The 15,074-nt window shown below is 33.6% G+C and overlaps 1 protein-coding gene across 50 annotated transcripts in view; it reads right to left on the minus strand.

Annotated features, from left to right (window-relative positions):
- Positions 1–15,074, minus strand: part of mical3b (microtubule associated monooxygenase, calponin and LIM domain containing 3b) — a 40,728-nt gene that overhangs the window by 22,583 nt on the left and 3,071 nt on the right. For 25 of the 50 annotated variants that reach the window (XM_073946487.1, XM_073946484.1, XM_073946476.1 and 22 more), the window contains exons 2-15: positions 12,012–12,363; positions 11,219–11,426; positions 9,892–10,005; positions 9,714–9,815; positions 8,537–8,692; positions 6,620–6,720; positions 6,277–6,534; positions 4,408–4,523; positions 4,186–4,312; positions 3,500–3,584; positions 3,249–3,396; positions 743–939; positions 535–641; positions 381–452 (exon numbers count right to left, since the gene is read on the minus strand). In XM_073946487.1, the coding sequence (XP_073802588.1) occupies positions 381–452; positions 535–641; positions 743–939; positions 3,249–3,396; positions 3,500–3,584; positions 4,186–4,312; positions 4,408–4,523; positions 6,277–6,534; positions 6,620–6,720; positions 8,537–8,692; positions 9,714–9,815; positions 9,892–10,005; positions 11,219–11,426; positions 12,012–12,272 (2,052 nt within the window). In that variant the 5' untranslated portion in view covers positions 12,273–12,363. Of the gene's footprint in view, positions 1–380; positions 453–534; positions 642–742; positions 940–3,248; positions 3,397–3,499; positions 3,585–4,185; positions 4,313–4,407; positions 4,524–6,276; positions 6,535–6,619; positions 6,721–8,536; positions 8,693–9,713; positions 9,816–9,891; positions 10,006–11,208; positions 11,427–12,011; positions 12,367–15,074 lie in introns of all 50 variants that reach the window. The other 25 variants (XM_073946477.1, XM_073946470.1, XM_073946463.1 and 22 more) reach the window with 2 other exon arrangements.

Consider the following 15,074-nt stretch of genomic DNA (forward strand, 5'->3'; position numbering starts at 1 on the left):
CATACTTTTTCACCTTGTTTTATTATTAAGCCAAATAGCTAGACCAGGGGAGTCCAAACTCGGTCCTGGAGGACAGGTGTCCTGCAGAGTTTTGTTCAACCCCAATTAGACACAATTGAACCAACTAATCAAGCTCTTTCTATGTATACTAGAAACTTCCTGGCAGGTCTGTTGAAGGAAGTTGGAGCTAAGCAGTACACTGGCCCTCCAGGACTGAGTTTAGTCACACTTGAGCTAGACTGTTAAATCTATGCATTTATCAGCCCTCCCTTCTGTATATATGTATAGTAAAATATAGTCATTTCTATTTAGTTGTTATGATTATATTTGGAAATAGATTAATCTTCAATCATCATTTTTCGATGTCAAAAACAACTCGCCTCTTCCGATTGGCCGGCCTGACTTGTTCTCCTCCTCTTTCCAACACTGTCTGCTTCCTTCTCTTTCTTATCCTGACAGACATTAAAAAAACAGCCACGCTAAAAATAAGCACATTATCCATATAAGAAAGCATTCGTGTAATTGTGATTGTACCTTAGGATTGCGTTTGCGGGACAAACTCTGTCCCAGTTTGCTGAGCAGTGAGATTGGTGATCTGCTGCTGGAGAACAAAACCGCTCTCTCTTCTGAGCTCTGACTTCCTGTGAGAATAATAATAATAATAAAACAAAAACAAAAACGTACATGAAAACGTAAACGATCAACAATATGACATCTAATAAAAGATAATGTTTATCCTGACCACTAGGTGGCGATGTGTCTTTGAGGAGCTCATGAAGCTGACTGAGGTACATGACCATACAGAGAGAGTCGCTCTCTTCCAGCACACTCATCTCCTTGCCGGTCATTATAGGACAAATACCAAATTCCTGCTCCGCCACGTCCAAACCCAGCTGACCACTGAACTCTGCCTCGCTCTCCTCCAGAGATGCAAAATCACTGCGAGAAAACAAAGAGTCACACATTCGGAAAAACCTCAAAGCAGTAAAACAATCAGCTCACATTTTTAGAGCCTAAACCTCTTTTAGATGCTGAAAGTACTATTTAAAAGCCCGTTAAAGTGCTGCATTATTATAACAGTACATTTAGACAACAGTGAGTACAATGTGCTAAACACTTGTTTTTGTTTTTGCATCATTTTTTTAACATTATTGTTTTTATTTAATTTTTTCATTAAAGGTCCTGTAAAGTGCTTTGAAATATGCATTTTTGTTTAATGTTTGACATAATCTCAACCAAAATATGAAGAGAGGGTGGGACAGAGTAGCTGTTTTATCACCGCTCTGCCGATAGGTGGTTAAGCTCAAGTGCAACGAATGTGAATTGTCTTGAAGGGGGCGGGGCATGTCAGATACAAGAGAGTATTTGATTGGTCAAGATTTGATGAGAAACTGAAGTATGAGCCAGGGCCGGAGTGGGACTTTTTTTCAGCCCTGGAGTTTCAAGCCTTAGACCGGCCCACCTCAGTTCACCACTGACTATATTAAAATAAGGTCATTTCTAATTCAGTTTCTAATTACACTATCACGTCTTTTTTTTTTTTTTTTTTGGAAAAAAAAGGTGTTTTAGAACTTCAAATGTTCAACAACCCTTACAGTATTATATGTCTTAACAATAAAAATGAAAAAGAATTATGCTCAGACGAGGTCCGAACCCGGGTTGGCGACGTCATAACCTAATGTGCTAACCACTGCCCCACAACAGCTGTACATTGGATGGAGACTTACCTAGTTATATCATCATTAACCTGCAGGCTGTATCTTGCTTACGAGGCTACGATAAAATAGATAAAAAAGAGCAGAGCTGCGGTAAAATATTGAATAAGAAGGCTGTGGTCAAGTAAATAAAAAAATTATTTTTAAAAAGTGTGACTGCTGAGAGCGACAGATTCTGGAGCTAGGGACCGGCCCTCGCGGCCAAAAAACGGACCGGCCCACCGGGAATTCTCCCGATCCTTCCGATTAGCCAATCCGGGCCTGTTATGAGGTGATGTCAATAAAACCGTTGGTCTATTTAGGCGGAAGTGACAAACTGTAAGCGTTACATGTTAGTATCGGTTTTATATCTTCTTAATGCAGATTTTGTCACTGTTTTAGAGCATACTAGCTAATCGATATCTTAAAAAGTAACAATACGGATACTAAAATCTAAAAAACTTTAATTTCATTTCATGGGACCTTTAACTATTGTAACTACCTTTATTTAACATCAATAAGACAAATGTTTTGACAAAATTACACCCGAAGACAAGAATACCATGCGTGGATGGGTGTTGTAAATTGTATTTTATTTTTCTTCTTGTCTTTTTGCTAATTGTTAATACAAAAATATCCTGATGTTCACTGTACTTTTGCAATTCTACATAATGATATGTATATCATATTATAATTTATTAATAATTTAATAGTTTATTAATAATTTATTTTAATAAACATCATTAAAATAAATACTGTTTATCCAAAGTCGAACAAAAAGTGATTTAGGGGCAATTAATGTGTCTCTTTTTGGATTAGAATTCATAAAAATAAACAACAAAATCTTAAATCCAAGGCATTTAAAAAGTAGGTGACAAAATTAAAGTCTTTATTAACATGGGTTTTATATTAAAAAACACCACTATTTGCACTGCACCTACGTGTTTTACCAAAACTTGTCTTTACAGTACTGCTTTAATATGTTTTATTTATTTTATTTATGTTGTTATTTAGTGCATTCATCTTGTTTTCCAATACAAAATATCTACAAATATCAACATTTACATTTTAACAAACTACAAATAGTTATGAGATTTATAAAATCGAGTAATGAAATAGTAAAAAGACATTTAATAAATTTTAATAAATACATAAAGTGGAATAAATAAAAAAGTCAATAAAGAGAAATAATTTCCCAGTGCTGAAAGAGCATCAGCTGCATAAAACATGTGCCAGAGTAATTGGTGGTTAATTCTCCCGTGGATAAGCTGAATAATTAGTAAGTGATTGGTAATAAGCTGAAATGTCAATAAACACCAATATTGAAGGTAAAATGGTATTTATTCATGAACTATTCATCAACCGATCAATTTTATTTATTTATTATTTATGTATATAGTGTCAATGAACAAACACATACATGCCATATTGAAAATAATAATCAACACATCATTTGCACGTGGTTTGCACATATTTTTCTTACTTCTGAATATTTATATAGTATCAAAATAGAAGACCAACACACCAAAAATATTGATATAAATATCGACTCACATGAGGTCAGGCCTGAAGGTGTGAATGAGAGCACACAGGGCCAGTCCGCTCCTCCAGGAAGAGGTGAAGTCCGTCACACACACTTTCCTGTAACCATGAGTGTGTTCCTGACACCAGCTCAGCAGTTTACTGTACCGAGCCATTGACTCTGTACACAGACACAGATGCTCACAAGGACAGACAACATGACAGATTCACCAGTATAAATACTGCATAATTAAGAGATGATGTATACACAAAATCACACATACCTTGTCGCGTAAGTCTTGGGTGTGGAGAACTAACAGCATCGAGACCCAAAACTGGACCCTCACCTGTGTCTATGAGGTGACGCACCTGTACATACATGATCATCTCTATATATGAGTAATTTTATAACTGCTATATAACTTCAGCTTTTTTCAAGTGGTTTTATTTAAAAGTATTTTAGCAATTTGTCACTGGATTACAAGATGTTACAGGCCCGAGCAATACAACATTTTCTGCTCTTAAAAAATGCTGAGTTGCCTTAACTCAACGCTGGGTCAAATATAGACAAACCCAACAGTTGGGTTAAAAATTTCACTTAATCGAATGAATAAAAATATCCATATTTAATAAATAATGTGTAATATATATATATTTATATATATATTAAATATGTAAAATGTAATATAAAAATGATACATTTGAATCAAAAATGTACCTAAATATTCTTTACTTTTCATTTGGTAATATTTAATTTATTTTATTTATAAAAATGATATATTTTTTCTAATTCTAGTTTCCTAATTTCCTAATTCTACACAATACATTTAGCAAAAATAACTTTCTTTCCATAAATCATATGTCATTTCTGTTACTATACTATACCCCCATGAACAGCTTTAAACTGCAAAATGGATCTCCAATTATAGAACTACCTATACGATTGAATTAGGACATTGAGTTTTCTAACCTGAGCGGCGTTGATGAGCTGCATATTAATGTTGGGATAGCGACTAGCAGGATCCACACTGAACTGGCTGTAGTTTTTACTGACATTTTCTGGAGTTGTCTGAGGAAGCAACCTATACACACTCTCTCTGAGGAAGAGGGAAACAGACGGAGCAGGATATTAGGACACAATTAAGATGATGGAGCATTAAAGTTAATAAGTCTGCCTTGATTTAGTGCTGACCTCTCAGCCAGAACCTCCAGAGGAGTGTTGCCCTGACCCCAGCTGCGCACCATCCACGCTGTGTCCATCGCTGCCAGGAATCCCCGAGCTATCCCTGTTCCCATTGGCCAGAACGGCTGTATAAAATAAATAAAAGGTGTATATACAATTAAATCTACATTTGTACAACTTTATCTATATCTATATTTCATATATACTTTATACCAGGGGTGTCCAAACTCAATCCAGAAGGGCCGGTGTCCTGCATATTTTAGTTCCAACCACAATTAAACACACCTGAACCAGCTAATCAAGCTCTTTCTATGTATACTAGAAACTTTCATGCAGGTATGTTAAAGCAAGTTGGAGCTAAACTTTGCAGGGCACCGGTCCTCCTAGACCAAGCTTAAACACCCCTGCTTTATACAATGTTACCTATATTTCATATAAGTCTTTATTAACTACCTTTCTTTCAGTTGTCTCCCAAAGGAAACATGCATTATTTTCATTCAAAACAATTCTAATAAACTGAAATAAATGTAATAAAATTATCTTAAAATCATAGTTAAAGCAACCGTAGAGACATGCTTAAAAAACAACTAATGAAAGTGTTAAAATGACCTCAAATTAAAATGACTTACATATTAATATACATACTGTGCAAAAAAGTCTACTTAATGGTACTACTGATTTAAGCAAATCCAAAATACTGATAATGGTTAATAACTAATATAACACCAATTAACTTTGCATCTTGATTGATAATATATTACGATTTTATTAATATAACAACTATCTGTTGTTATATTAACTGTTTTAATGAAAAATATATTGATAGCAAAATCCCAATTATAAATTATTTAATGTAAATACACTAAAACAACACTAAAATATAAATAAAATGTTTTAAATTACACAAAAGATTGAGGCACCACAAAAATAAAATAACATGAATAAAATAATAATTAGACATAAATAAGCTATATATATATATAGCTATATATTATTTATATATATATATCCACATTTCAAGTGTGGATTATAATTTTATTTTAATAAAATTTATAACCCTTTAACACTTAACATTTTAACACTTATTTATATATATCCACATTTCCAGTGTGGATTATAATTTTATTTCAATAATAAATAAAAAAAAAGTAGTTTTTTTAATATGTCAACTCTCGTTATTTCCTACATATGTCTTTTGTGCTTTTATAGAATGGGAGTTGGTAAACCTATCCAAGGGCATGCACAGATTTTTAACACTTTATTATTATTATTATTATAATTTTCCATATCTGCAATGCCTGTATTTTGGCATTTTTTTAAAGTCGACTTAGAATCCAATATGGAAATCAATGTTTTCTTTATTGGCATTGATTGTTTTGAAATTCAAATGGCATTAACATGCCTGTGTTTTTATTTCTGTAATAAATATGGCTGTCAAGCCAGGATCTTGATGGTTTATTGTGGGTATGTTGTTTACATGAAGAAATCTGCGTTACAAGTAAACAAAAAATCTAATAATGATTTATATTTTGAATTTAAACAGTATTTGTCTTGCGTTTACATAAATTTTACACTCGAATAGCCAAAATTACAAGTTTCAGTCTTTTAAATGCGATTAATCGCGATTAATTTTTTTTAGAAGTGCGATTAATTAGTTAAATTTTTTTTAATCGATTGACAGCACCAATATATATATATATATATATATATATATATATATATATATATATATATATATATATATATACATATACATATATATATATATATATATATATATATATATATATATATATATATATATATATATATATATATATATATATATATATATATATATTAATTATATTTAGCTATTTTCCATTCCTGCTCTTTTACCTCCAGCAAACTGTCGCCCACCAGAGCAACGAGCAGTGGATGTCCCATACGCTGACGTACCATCGCTGCGTTTTCCGAGGCGTACATACAGGTAAAGTCAAACATGGCCACATCTGACTGCCCATAGTGATTGATGGCAAAATCCAGCGCTGGAAGCTGATGATTGGTGGAGAAATCAGCCGCTTCACGTGCATACGAGAGCAGTGCATTCTGGTCCACATTATGTCTGGACAGCAGCATCTCAGTGTCAGCATAATCCTGCGAAACAAATTTAACAGAGTAATCATTCACAAAGCAGTCGGTGTACAATATGGAAGCAGCAGTAGATAATATAATGACTCACACGCAGGATGACTCCTTTCTCCAGAAGACTTTGTTTTTTGGCGGTCATGACGAAATAGTGAGTGTCGTCTTTATAGTATACTATATTTTCCAGATCGATTCCTGCACAAAGAAAACGATGAGTGATTATCGTTGACAATTATATCAGCTAGCAAATGATGAACTCATTCATATGCAATAAAACAAAGGTTCATGTTCACAACGTTGTCACAATATTGTCGATAATAATAATTAAATAAGTGGGCGACAGGGTGCCTCAGTTGTTAGCACCCTTTCCCATCACAGCAGGAAGATCTTGGGCTTGAGTCCTGGCTGGGCAAGCTGGCGTTCCTGTGTGGAGTTTGCATGTTCTCCCCGTGTTCATGTGCGATTCCTCCGGGTCCTTTGGTTTACCCCACAGTCCAAACACATGCACTATGGGTGAATTGAATAATCTAAATTGGCCGAAGTGGTTGAGTGTGTGTGAATGTGAGAGTGTATGGTTGCTTCTCAGTACTTGGTTGTGGCCTGAAGGGCATCCGTTGCATAAAAAACATGCTAGAATAGTTGTCGGTTCATTCCGCTGTAGCGACCCCTGATAAATAAGAGACTAAACCGAAGGAAAATGAATGAATAACTAAACAGTATTTTGCTGAGCAAGATTTTGTGACAATACATTGTCTGTTTTTGCCCTGACATGGATAAATATATGACATTTAAACCACCAGTAGATGGCGGCAAGCTTCTGTCTTTCATTGAACCATTCAATCTATTCATTCAAAACTGCTGATTCATTCATAGGGGTGTCTAAAATATTGATATCCTGATAATTAGAGATACTGTTTTTTTTAAAACAATACAATCTTACTTTGGGCAAGTATCGATTCTAGGTTTACTCTTGTGCTTCTTACCAGCAGGGAGTTGAATAACCATCAGGCTATTTTCTTATTTTATCACTTAGAAGAGTGCAGATATATTTACTATATAACAGAGTAACACGTTCAACAGAATAGAATCAGCACTCAGTGCTTATTTTTTTCCTATTTACTTTATTTGTATACTCTAGCAGGGTTCACCAATCTCGTTCCTGGAGGTCTGGTGCCCTGCAGGGTTTAGCTCCAACTTTCCTCAACACACCTGCCTGGGTGTTTTAAGTATACCTAGTAAGACCTTGATTAGCTTGTTCGGGTGTGTTTGATTAGGGTTGGAGCTAAAATCTGCAGGACACCTGACCATCCCTGCTCTAAATCCAAAAACGGTATCAGATATTGATACTTTCAATGTTTTGTGTCGAAGTTGGAAATTCCAGTCCAACATTATTCATTTAGAAATAATTAAATGAATGTTTATGGATGGCTGACTACACTGATTTTCTTTTAAAAAATAAACTGATTAATACAAAAGATAGTTCACCCAAATATGAACATTCACTCACCATTCACCTTAAGTGGTTTCAAACCTCTTTGTTTCTGTTAAACACAAAATATGGTAACACTTTACAATAAGGTTGTATTAGTTAATGTTAGTTAATGTATTTTCTAACATGAACAAGCAATGAACAATACGTTAAATACAGGATATGTTCATTGTTAGCTCATGTTAACTCACTGTGCAATACTAAATGTAAACAAGTAAAAATTTGGATGTTAATAATGCATTAGTAAATGTTGTACAAGCACATTCATAATTAGTTCATGTTAGTAAATACAGTAAACTAATGAAATGTAAAGTGTGACCCAAAAGACAATATTTTATACTATGGCAGCTCAAACAAGTAATAATGACACTTTATTTAAATTTTTGGGTGAACTATCCCTTTAAAACATACTAAATACCCTTTAATGTTTGTTTAACTGTGCATAAAACATAATTCAGTTCAATATATGAGTTTTTTTTTATTTTTAAATATTTTGTATGACTACTGTTTATAATTAAATACCGGTAGCTTGCCGGAGGTCCTGGAAAAACCTCTGGTTGAAAATGAAGGCGACGCCGCTGATCTCCTCCACTTTAGCCTCGGCGGTGGTGTTGCGATTGATGAAATTCGCCGTGATGGCAATGGCCAGTTTCCCACGAAACTCCTTCCTGCGAAACCCTACCAGACAAAGACGATTTAGAGCCTTACACAGTGGTTAACAAACACAGAAAATAAATGAGTGATGTGAAGACGTCCAAAGCAGGATAAAATTAGAATAGGGAACTGTCTGTTATAGATGACGGCGAAACACTAGGATCATGTGATATGCTTTTTTCCTTCTCCTAAAGTCACTTGAAACTTCACTCAAGACGTTTATATCAGGTGAGAGGTGCCATTTGGGTGTTTGCATCCAATTATAATTAGAGTTGTGATTTTGACATGCATAGAAAGCATATTAAATACAAGTCAAATGTATTTTTTTTGTGGAAAAAAAATGTCAAAATAAGGAGGCAATAATGTTTCATTGTCAGTGAGTGTTACAAAAATATTTTATGTAACAATGTAACATCTATTCTGATTTGTACTAGTTTAAATGTATTAAAGAGAAAGTCATTTTAATAGATTACTGAGTAAAAGCTAGTGCTCTGAATGACAGTGGGAAAGTTTAAAGATATTTTTTGGCTTTTAATAAATCATCAAATTCTTGTTGTGATCATGTTTATGAGTATGTACATACATGTATATAAACCCCTTGTTGTCTATCTAATGCATTCCTTAATTTTATTTATTAATGCCAGCATCTGAGTGATAATTACACATATTTTATCTTATTCTGCAACCTAGAACGATTTAATTCATGCTAAATTGTAATTGAACTTTTTATATTGTTTATCTAAGATTGTGCACATATAAAGTCTAAAGCTGTATGACTTTTTTTTAGCCCTTGTCACTAATAACCACACAATGACATCATTTCCTATTACTCAAACTAAATTAGAGAACAAATTATCTACACAACATGTTTGGGTCTCATCTGAGACAGAAAAAAAGGAAGACAAGCGAAAACTAGCCATGAAGGCACTGCCATCATTAGCAGTAAGAGTTCAGTTTATCCACTAACTAAAGCATCTTTTTGTTGCATGTCTGACTGAATAGTCTGTAGTTACAAAACCAGAGGCAGAGATGTTTTTGCAGATACCTGGTAATGTGTTTCTTCTGCCGTCTGCCCCAATAACCACATCAAACTCCAGCTGTCTGACTGGATGAGAGCTGGGCTGAACCTCTGCCCGCCAACCAACACCTGAACAGGACAAACATGACAAGCAATTATATTTTCATTAAATTTCATGTCAAGCTTTACTGGAATAAATTCGTACGTTTCTCCTGGTTCTCTGGAGGTTCCAGTAGATGTTTGAACTCCACGTTCACATGAACTTCGACACCCAATAACAAGGCCACCTTTAAAAGCATCAACTGCAACTGACGAATACCTGCACATAAATATATGGGTTTAAATGACTTTAAAAATGACCTTCAAAACCATTTTGCTTTTGTAATCTAATGTTTATGGATTAAAACAGAATAAAATATTGGGTAATAGTGAGAATTCAGTCAAATAAATTACAACCAGTGCCAACAATTGATAAAAATGATCACATATTAGTTTTAGAATCCAACAAAACAATTCATTCAAGGGACTTCCGGTTAGCAACCCCACTTTCTTTCCGACTAAGTTTTGCTTATTGCCTCAAAAACTCCTCAGATTTTTTCAGACAAACTATAAAAATGTAAATCGGGGTGATACCTTTAAGATAATAAATATATGTGATGGCTATTAGATGGCAGATATTAATAGTGTAGACTATTTCGCAAAAAGTGAAATAAAACTAAAATATTAACTGCAACAAGAATTTATAGGCATCACAAGATTTTATGACAAAGGTGTATTTAATTTATTCATAAATATAAATCATAAATTTATTATCAATCAATTAATGTATTAAATATTTAAAGAGATTTAAATATGTAATGTGGCACGTGCAATTAAACGCAGGGAAAACTAGTTATATTTCACACTATTTTAAACATCAAACCAATCAAATCCAATAACTGTAAAAATGGGATTTTAATAATAGGCCACAGAAAAACTATTTAACTATTTTAATTTAACATTTGCTGGTAGATTTATAGGTGACAGAATAAATAAATAGCTAAAATAAACAGCTGGCTAATGGCATGAGTTGCTTGGATGAAACGTTGTACGGATGAAAACAGTGCCTGACTTACAGTATATGATCTATGGCTCCAACACAAATGCTCCAGTTAAAGTTTTAGATCCCATTTTACTCTTAAATTATGATGTTTGTAGGTAAAACAGAATAAAGAGGATAGGTTTGGACTTTAATCGATCCACTGAGAAATTATAAATATAATATATATATAAATATAAATATAAAATATAAATATAATTTCTATTTAATTAATTTCAGACCTAAGTGGCGTAGATCATTCATTCATTCATTTTCCTTCGGCTTAGTCCCTTATAATGTCATCAATTATGTGAACTGTTTTAGAGGACGATTAAAAATTCTAAAAAACATATTTGTGTGCCTTTAATTGATCTACATGGTGTATAACAACATTTTGAAAGCTTATTAGAAGAGTAAGAAAAAACAAATGAAGTTTAATCTCACGTTGACTCACTGATATGGTCTATAGCACCAGCACAGAATTTCCCGTAAAACTTTTTGGCCCCCAGACCCCGTAGGTCCTGGATGGTGAAGGGCCAGAGATGCAGGACATTGTTCCTAGAGAAAGCATCCCGCTTTTCCACCAGAACTACCCTGGCGCCCAGAAATCCCAGCTCTATAGCCGTCCTCAGCCCACACGGACCTGCACCTATGATCAGACACTGAACATACAACAAACACCTGAACATCAGCCATAGTTTAATCCATTAAAGAGATATATCAGTGCCTATATCCCACATTTTGCATTCTGATGAGCTGAAGTCGTTGCTTAGTAAGGCATAGAAAACAAACTGTGTCTCCTGTTTTCAAAATAAGAGTCCCACATGCATAGTAAGTTTAATACAAACTTTGATATACTTAAAAATAAGGGAGGAATTTATTGTTGTAATCTTTAAACGCAGCATGGGGCTTGCATATTAATGATCTTGAGTATCTTAACAACATATCAGTCTAAGTTTGGATCTGGAGGTTCTGTTCTGATTGGCCTGTCGTCCACTGGGGTTTTACACTTGCATTATTTACATGGGAAAGTGGAAACAGGCCTGTTTCCAAATGCTAATCACTTATCAATTATTCGGCTATGACTATAATGTTATGGAAATCAATGGCTTAAAGTTTCCAACATTTTTCTAAATATCTTCTTTCCTGTTCAACAGAGGAAAGAAACACTTAAAGGTTTGATACAAGTTAGTTAATGTTCATTTTTGGGTGAACTATTCCTTTAAGAGTGCTCAAATATTTTGTACCGTGGTGCTGGTGCACGCGTGGCCTCTCATGTATTCTTTCTGGCAGGCTCTTTTGTCCAGTTTGGCCCACAGTGCTTTGGCCTTCCAGTAGTGCAGTCGGCTCCTCAGGGTGTGGTAGAACTGCGGTTGACCGCCGGGATTCAGATTTAACTCTTCACACAGATCCTGAAAGGCTCGGAGGGTCTCCTTGCATGTGGCGGCCTGAACGAAGGAGTCGAACAGGACGTGCGCCTGACACATCTCAGACTGACCGTCCCACATCGCTGCTCCCTGATAACCCACACAGGAGTCAGCTCACCTCCAAAACACTCCACACGCAGAACGTCTGAGGAGGAGGAATCATTTCTGGTGTCTGCTGGGTGAAGAAGAAGAGATAAACACTGAATGGGGAGCAGACAATTGTGTTTATCTATAACAGAGGAAAGTAGTTTGCATGTACAGGCTGTGAAGTAGATGTGTCAGCAAAACTTCTGCCACATTATTTTGTCTCTCTTTATCTGCATATCAAAAACGTCTCTCATTGGTTGTTCAGTTCTTGGTTATATAAGAGGTATTTTTATAAGAGGCATTTTATTGTCAAGTAAATATTTATAATGAAATAATAATGAAATAATTTATAATAACATCACTTCATATCATTTGAACCTAAAATATAATTTCAATAGAATTTTGAATATGATTAGTTTCAGACTGGTGCAATCCCAGTGATTTTACACTGTAAAAAAAAAAAAAAAACTTACTCAACTTTTAACCCAAGTCACTCAGTTTTTAACCCACTTGACTCTATTTAAGTTTTTTAGCTTTATAGTGTATAATCACAATAAATAATAATAAATAGAATGGAATACATGTATAATTAGGGAGAATAATTAGCTGATGACTTTTTAAAAATATTTCAATTATAATATTTCAAGTAAATATGAAATTGAAGTAAAATCAGTGGCATTTAATTTAACAAATCTTTCAAGTACAGTATGTGTGTTTACCATATATGTATACACTTAACAGGTACATTGCTCAGCATAACTGAGTACACCCCATTTTGAAAACGAATATTGTTATCCATTTCTCAGTGAATATGGGTAATATATATTGGTGCATTTAAACAAAACAGATTTATTAAACAAATATATTTCTTAAAAAAATATTTTAGTCACCGAACATCTTTAGAAATAGAAAGATAACACTGAAAAATATTCTGAAAAACATTACAAACTACAACATTTCAACTAAACTGAATATATTTTTTGTTTCTCTTGATTTTTGCTATTTAAAAAAAATATTTTTTCCTAACATATATATTTGGCCTTCTAATTTTTGAACCATTATTGGATATTTTGTTAGACAAGCTCCAGTAATGACTAAAAAAATGTATATGCACAAATATAATATTGTAAATATTTTGTATATTTATTTAAATGCGAGATTTGTGTGTGGGGGGTGGTGGGGGTGAGGGGGACTCATATATGCTGAGCACTGTACATGTCATATTGCGTTATTTTATATAATACAAGTGACTTTACATATCACATTCACAACATTGTACAGTTCAAAAGATTTGCTTCAGACTCTATTGTTGTATAAAAAAGTAATGCAAATAAAGTTCATACAAACTTATATATCAGTATCGAACACGAATAAAAAGATGCTGCAGAAATCAACATGAAAATGTGATTATAATGATCTAAAAGTGCACTGATATTCATTCAAAACATGTTACTCTGGTGTATTTATAACATATTATGAGCAAAGAAAATGAATTATTAGTAAAAAAAACTCACCCTAAATGTACCATTAGTACAGTAGCCAATAACAGATAAACTAAATTACTTTATGCATCAGTTTGACTGGCTGCGGAATTAAAATGCTTAGAGTCATCAAGCAATGACAGACAGCAGTAAAGCACTTCATTACATTCATTATAAAAGATTACAGCAACTGCAGCGATTCAATTGATTCAGTGCTATTATTCAGACGTGCAATTCAGTCAGGATGAATCGTTTTGACCTCTAATAAGCACCCAAAATGACTCATTACATGAGCTTGCAGAGAACAGCTGATTTGACATCTCGTGATTATATGCAATGCTAAGCAGAATATTGAAGTGTGACTTTAATGTCTAAATCCTTTGTATGGCTGATTTTCCATCCCGTTTGCAATTAATTTATTTTATCTTATTTTAATAACAGTGTAATCTATGCACGACTTGAAAATGATAAATAATCAATTGTACATCTTATATTGTGCAAAAACAGACACACACAGATATAGCGTGTGAACAATAGAGACCTATTCAGTCAGTCTGGCGTTAACCCTCGCGAATGCAACCCACTGGGAGAAAGAGGGGGATTATGGGTGAAGCAAGGCAACCGTCAATCCAATCTTTCTACTTTGTCCAAAAGCAAATCATCTACAATACTGATTGCTACTGAATGCAACATAAAAAGGTTTTGAAACTGTGTTCATTATACTGATATACCACACTATACATGATCTCCTAAAGCAATTTTTTTTTTTTTAAACACACCTAAATGTATGTTTACGATAATATTTTTATCTGACAGTTTGATCCCGTCCTCAATCTAGTAAACACATAATCAGAAAAAAATTTGTTATATTACGTAAAACAAATAAAAAATGTAGATTTTGTACTTTAATGTGACTGTTAATACACCACATAAAATATTTCACATCAGGTCTGATGTCAGTGATTCTAAAAATCAAGTATTCTCGTGACTTTTAGGTGCCAAATTTCAATGCACATATTCAATTGAGAGAATAATCCTTTCCAGTAAAACACTGATCTACGTTATTACTATGTTATAACAGAACTGGAATATAGAATTTATTACTAAGAATTTAGTAACAGGCAAGTACTGTAAGATGAATTTGCTATTGAGCATTGAAAAGGGTTAAAAAGAAATGCTTTCAAATTATTTTTGAAAAAACTTAACCTAAACCTTATTTTAAGATGTTCTTGTTACTGTGTAACTATTAATTTAAATATTTATTAATTACATGTGTTTGAATGCAGGTTAGGTTTAGGGTTAGTTGCATGCAATT

Source organism: Danio rerio, chromosome 4 (assembly GCF_049306965.1).
Source record: "Danio rerio strain Tuebingen ecotype United States chromosome 4, GRCz12tu, whole genome shotgun sequence".
Taxonomy (NCBI): Eukaryota; Metazoa; Chordata; class Actinopteri; order Cypriniformes; family Danionidae; genus Danio; species Danio rerio.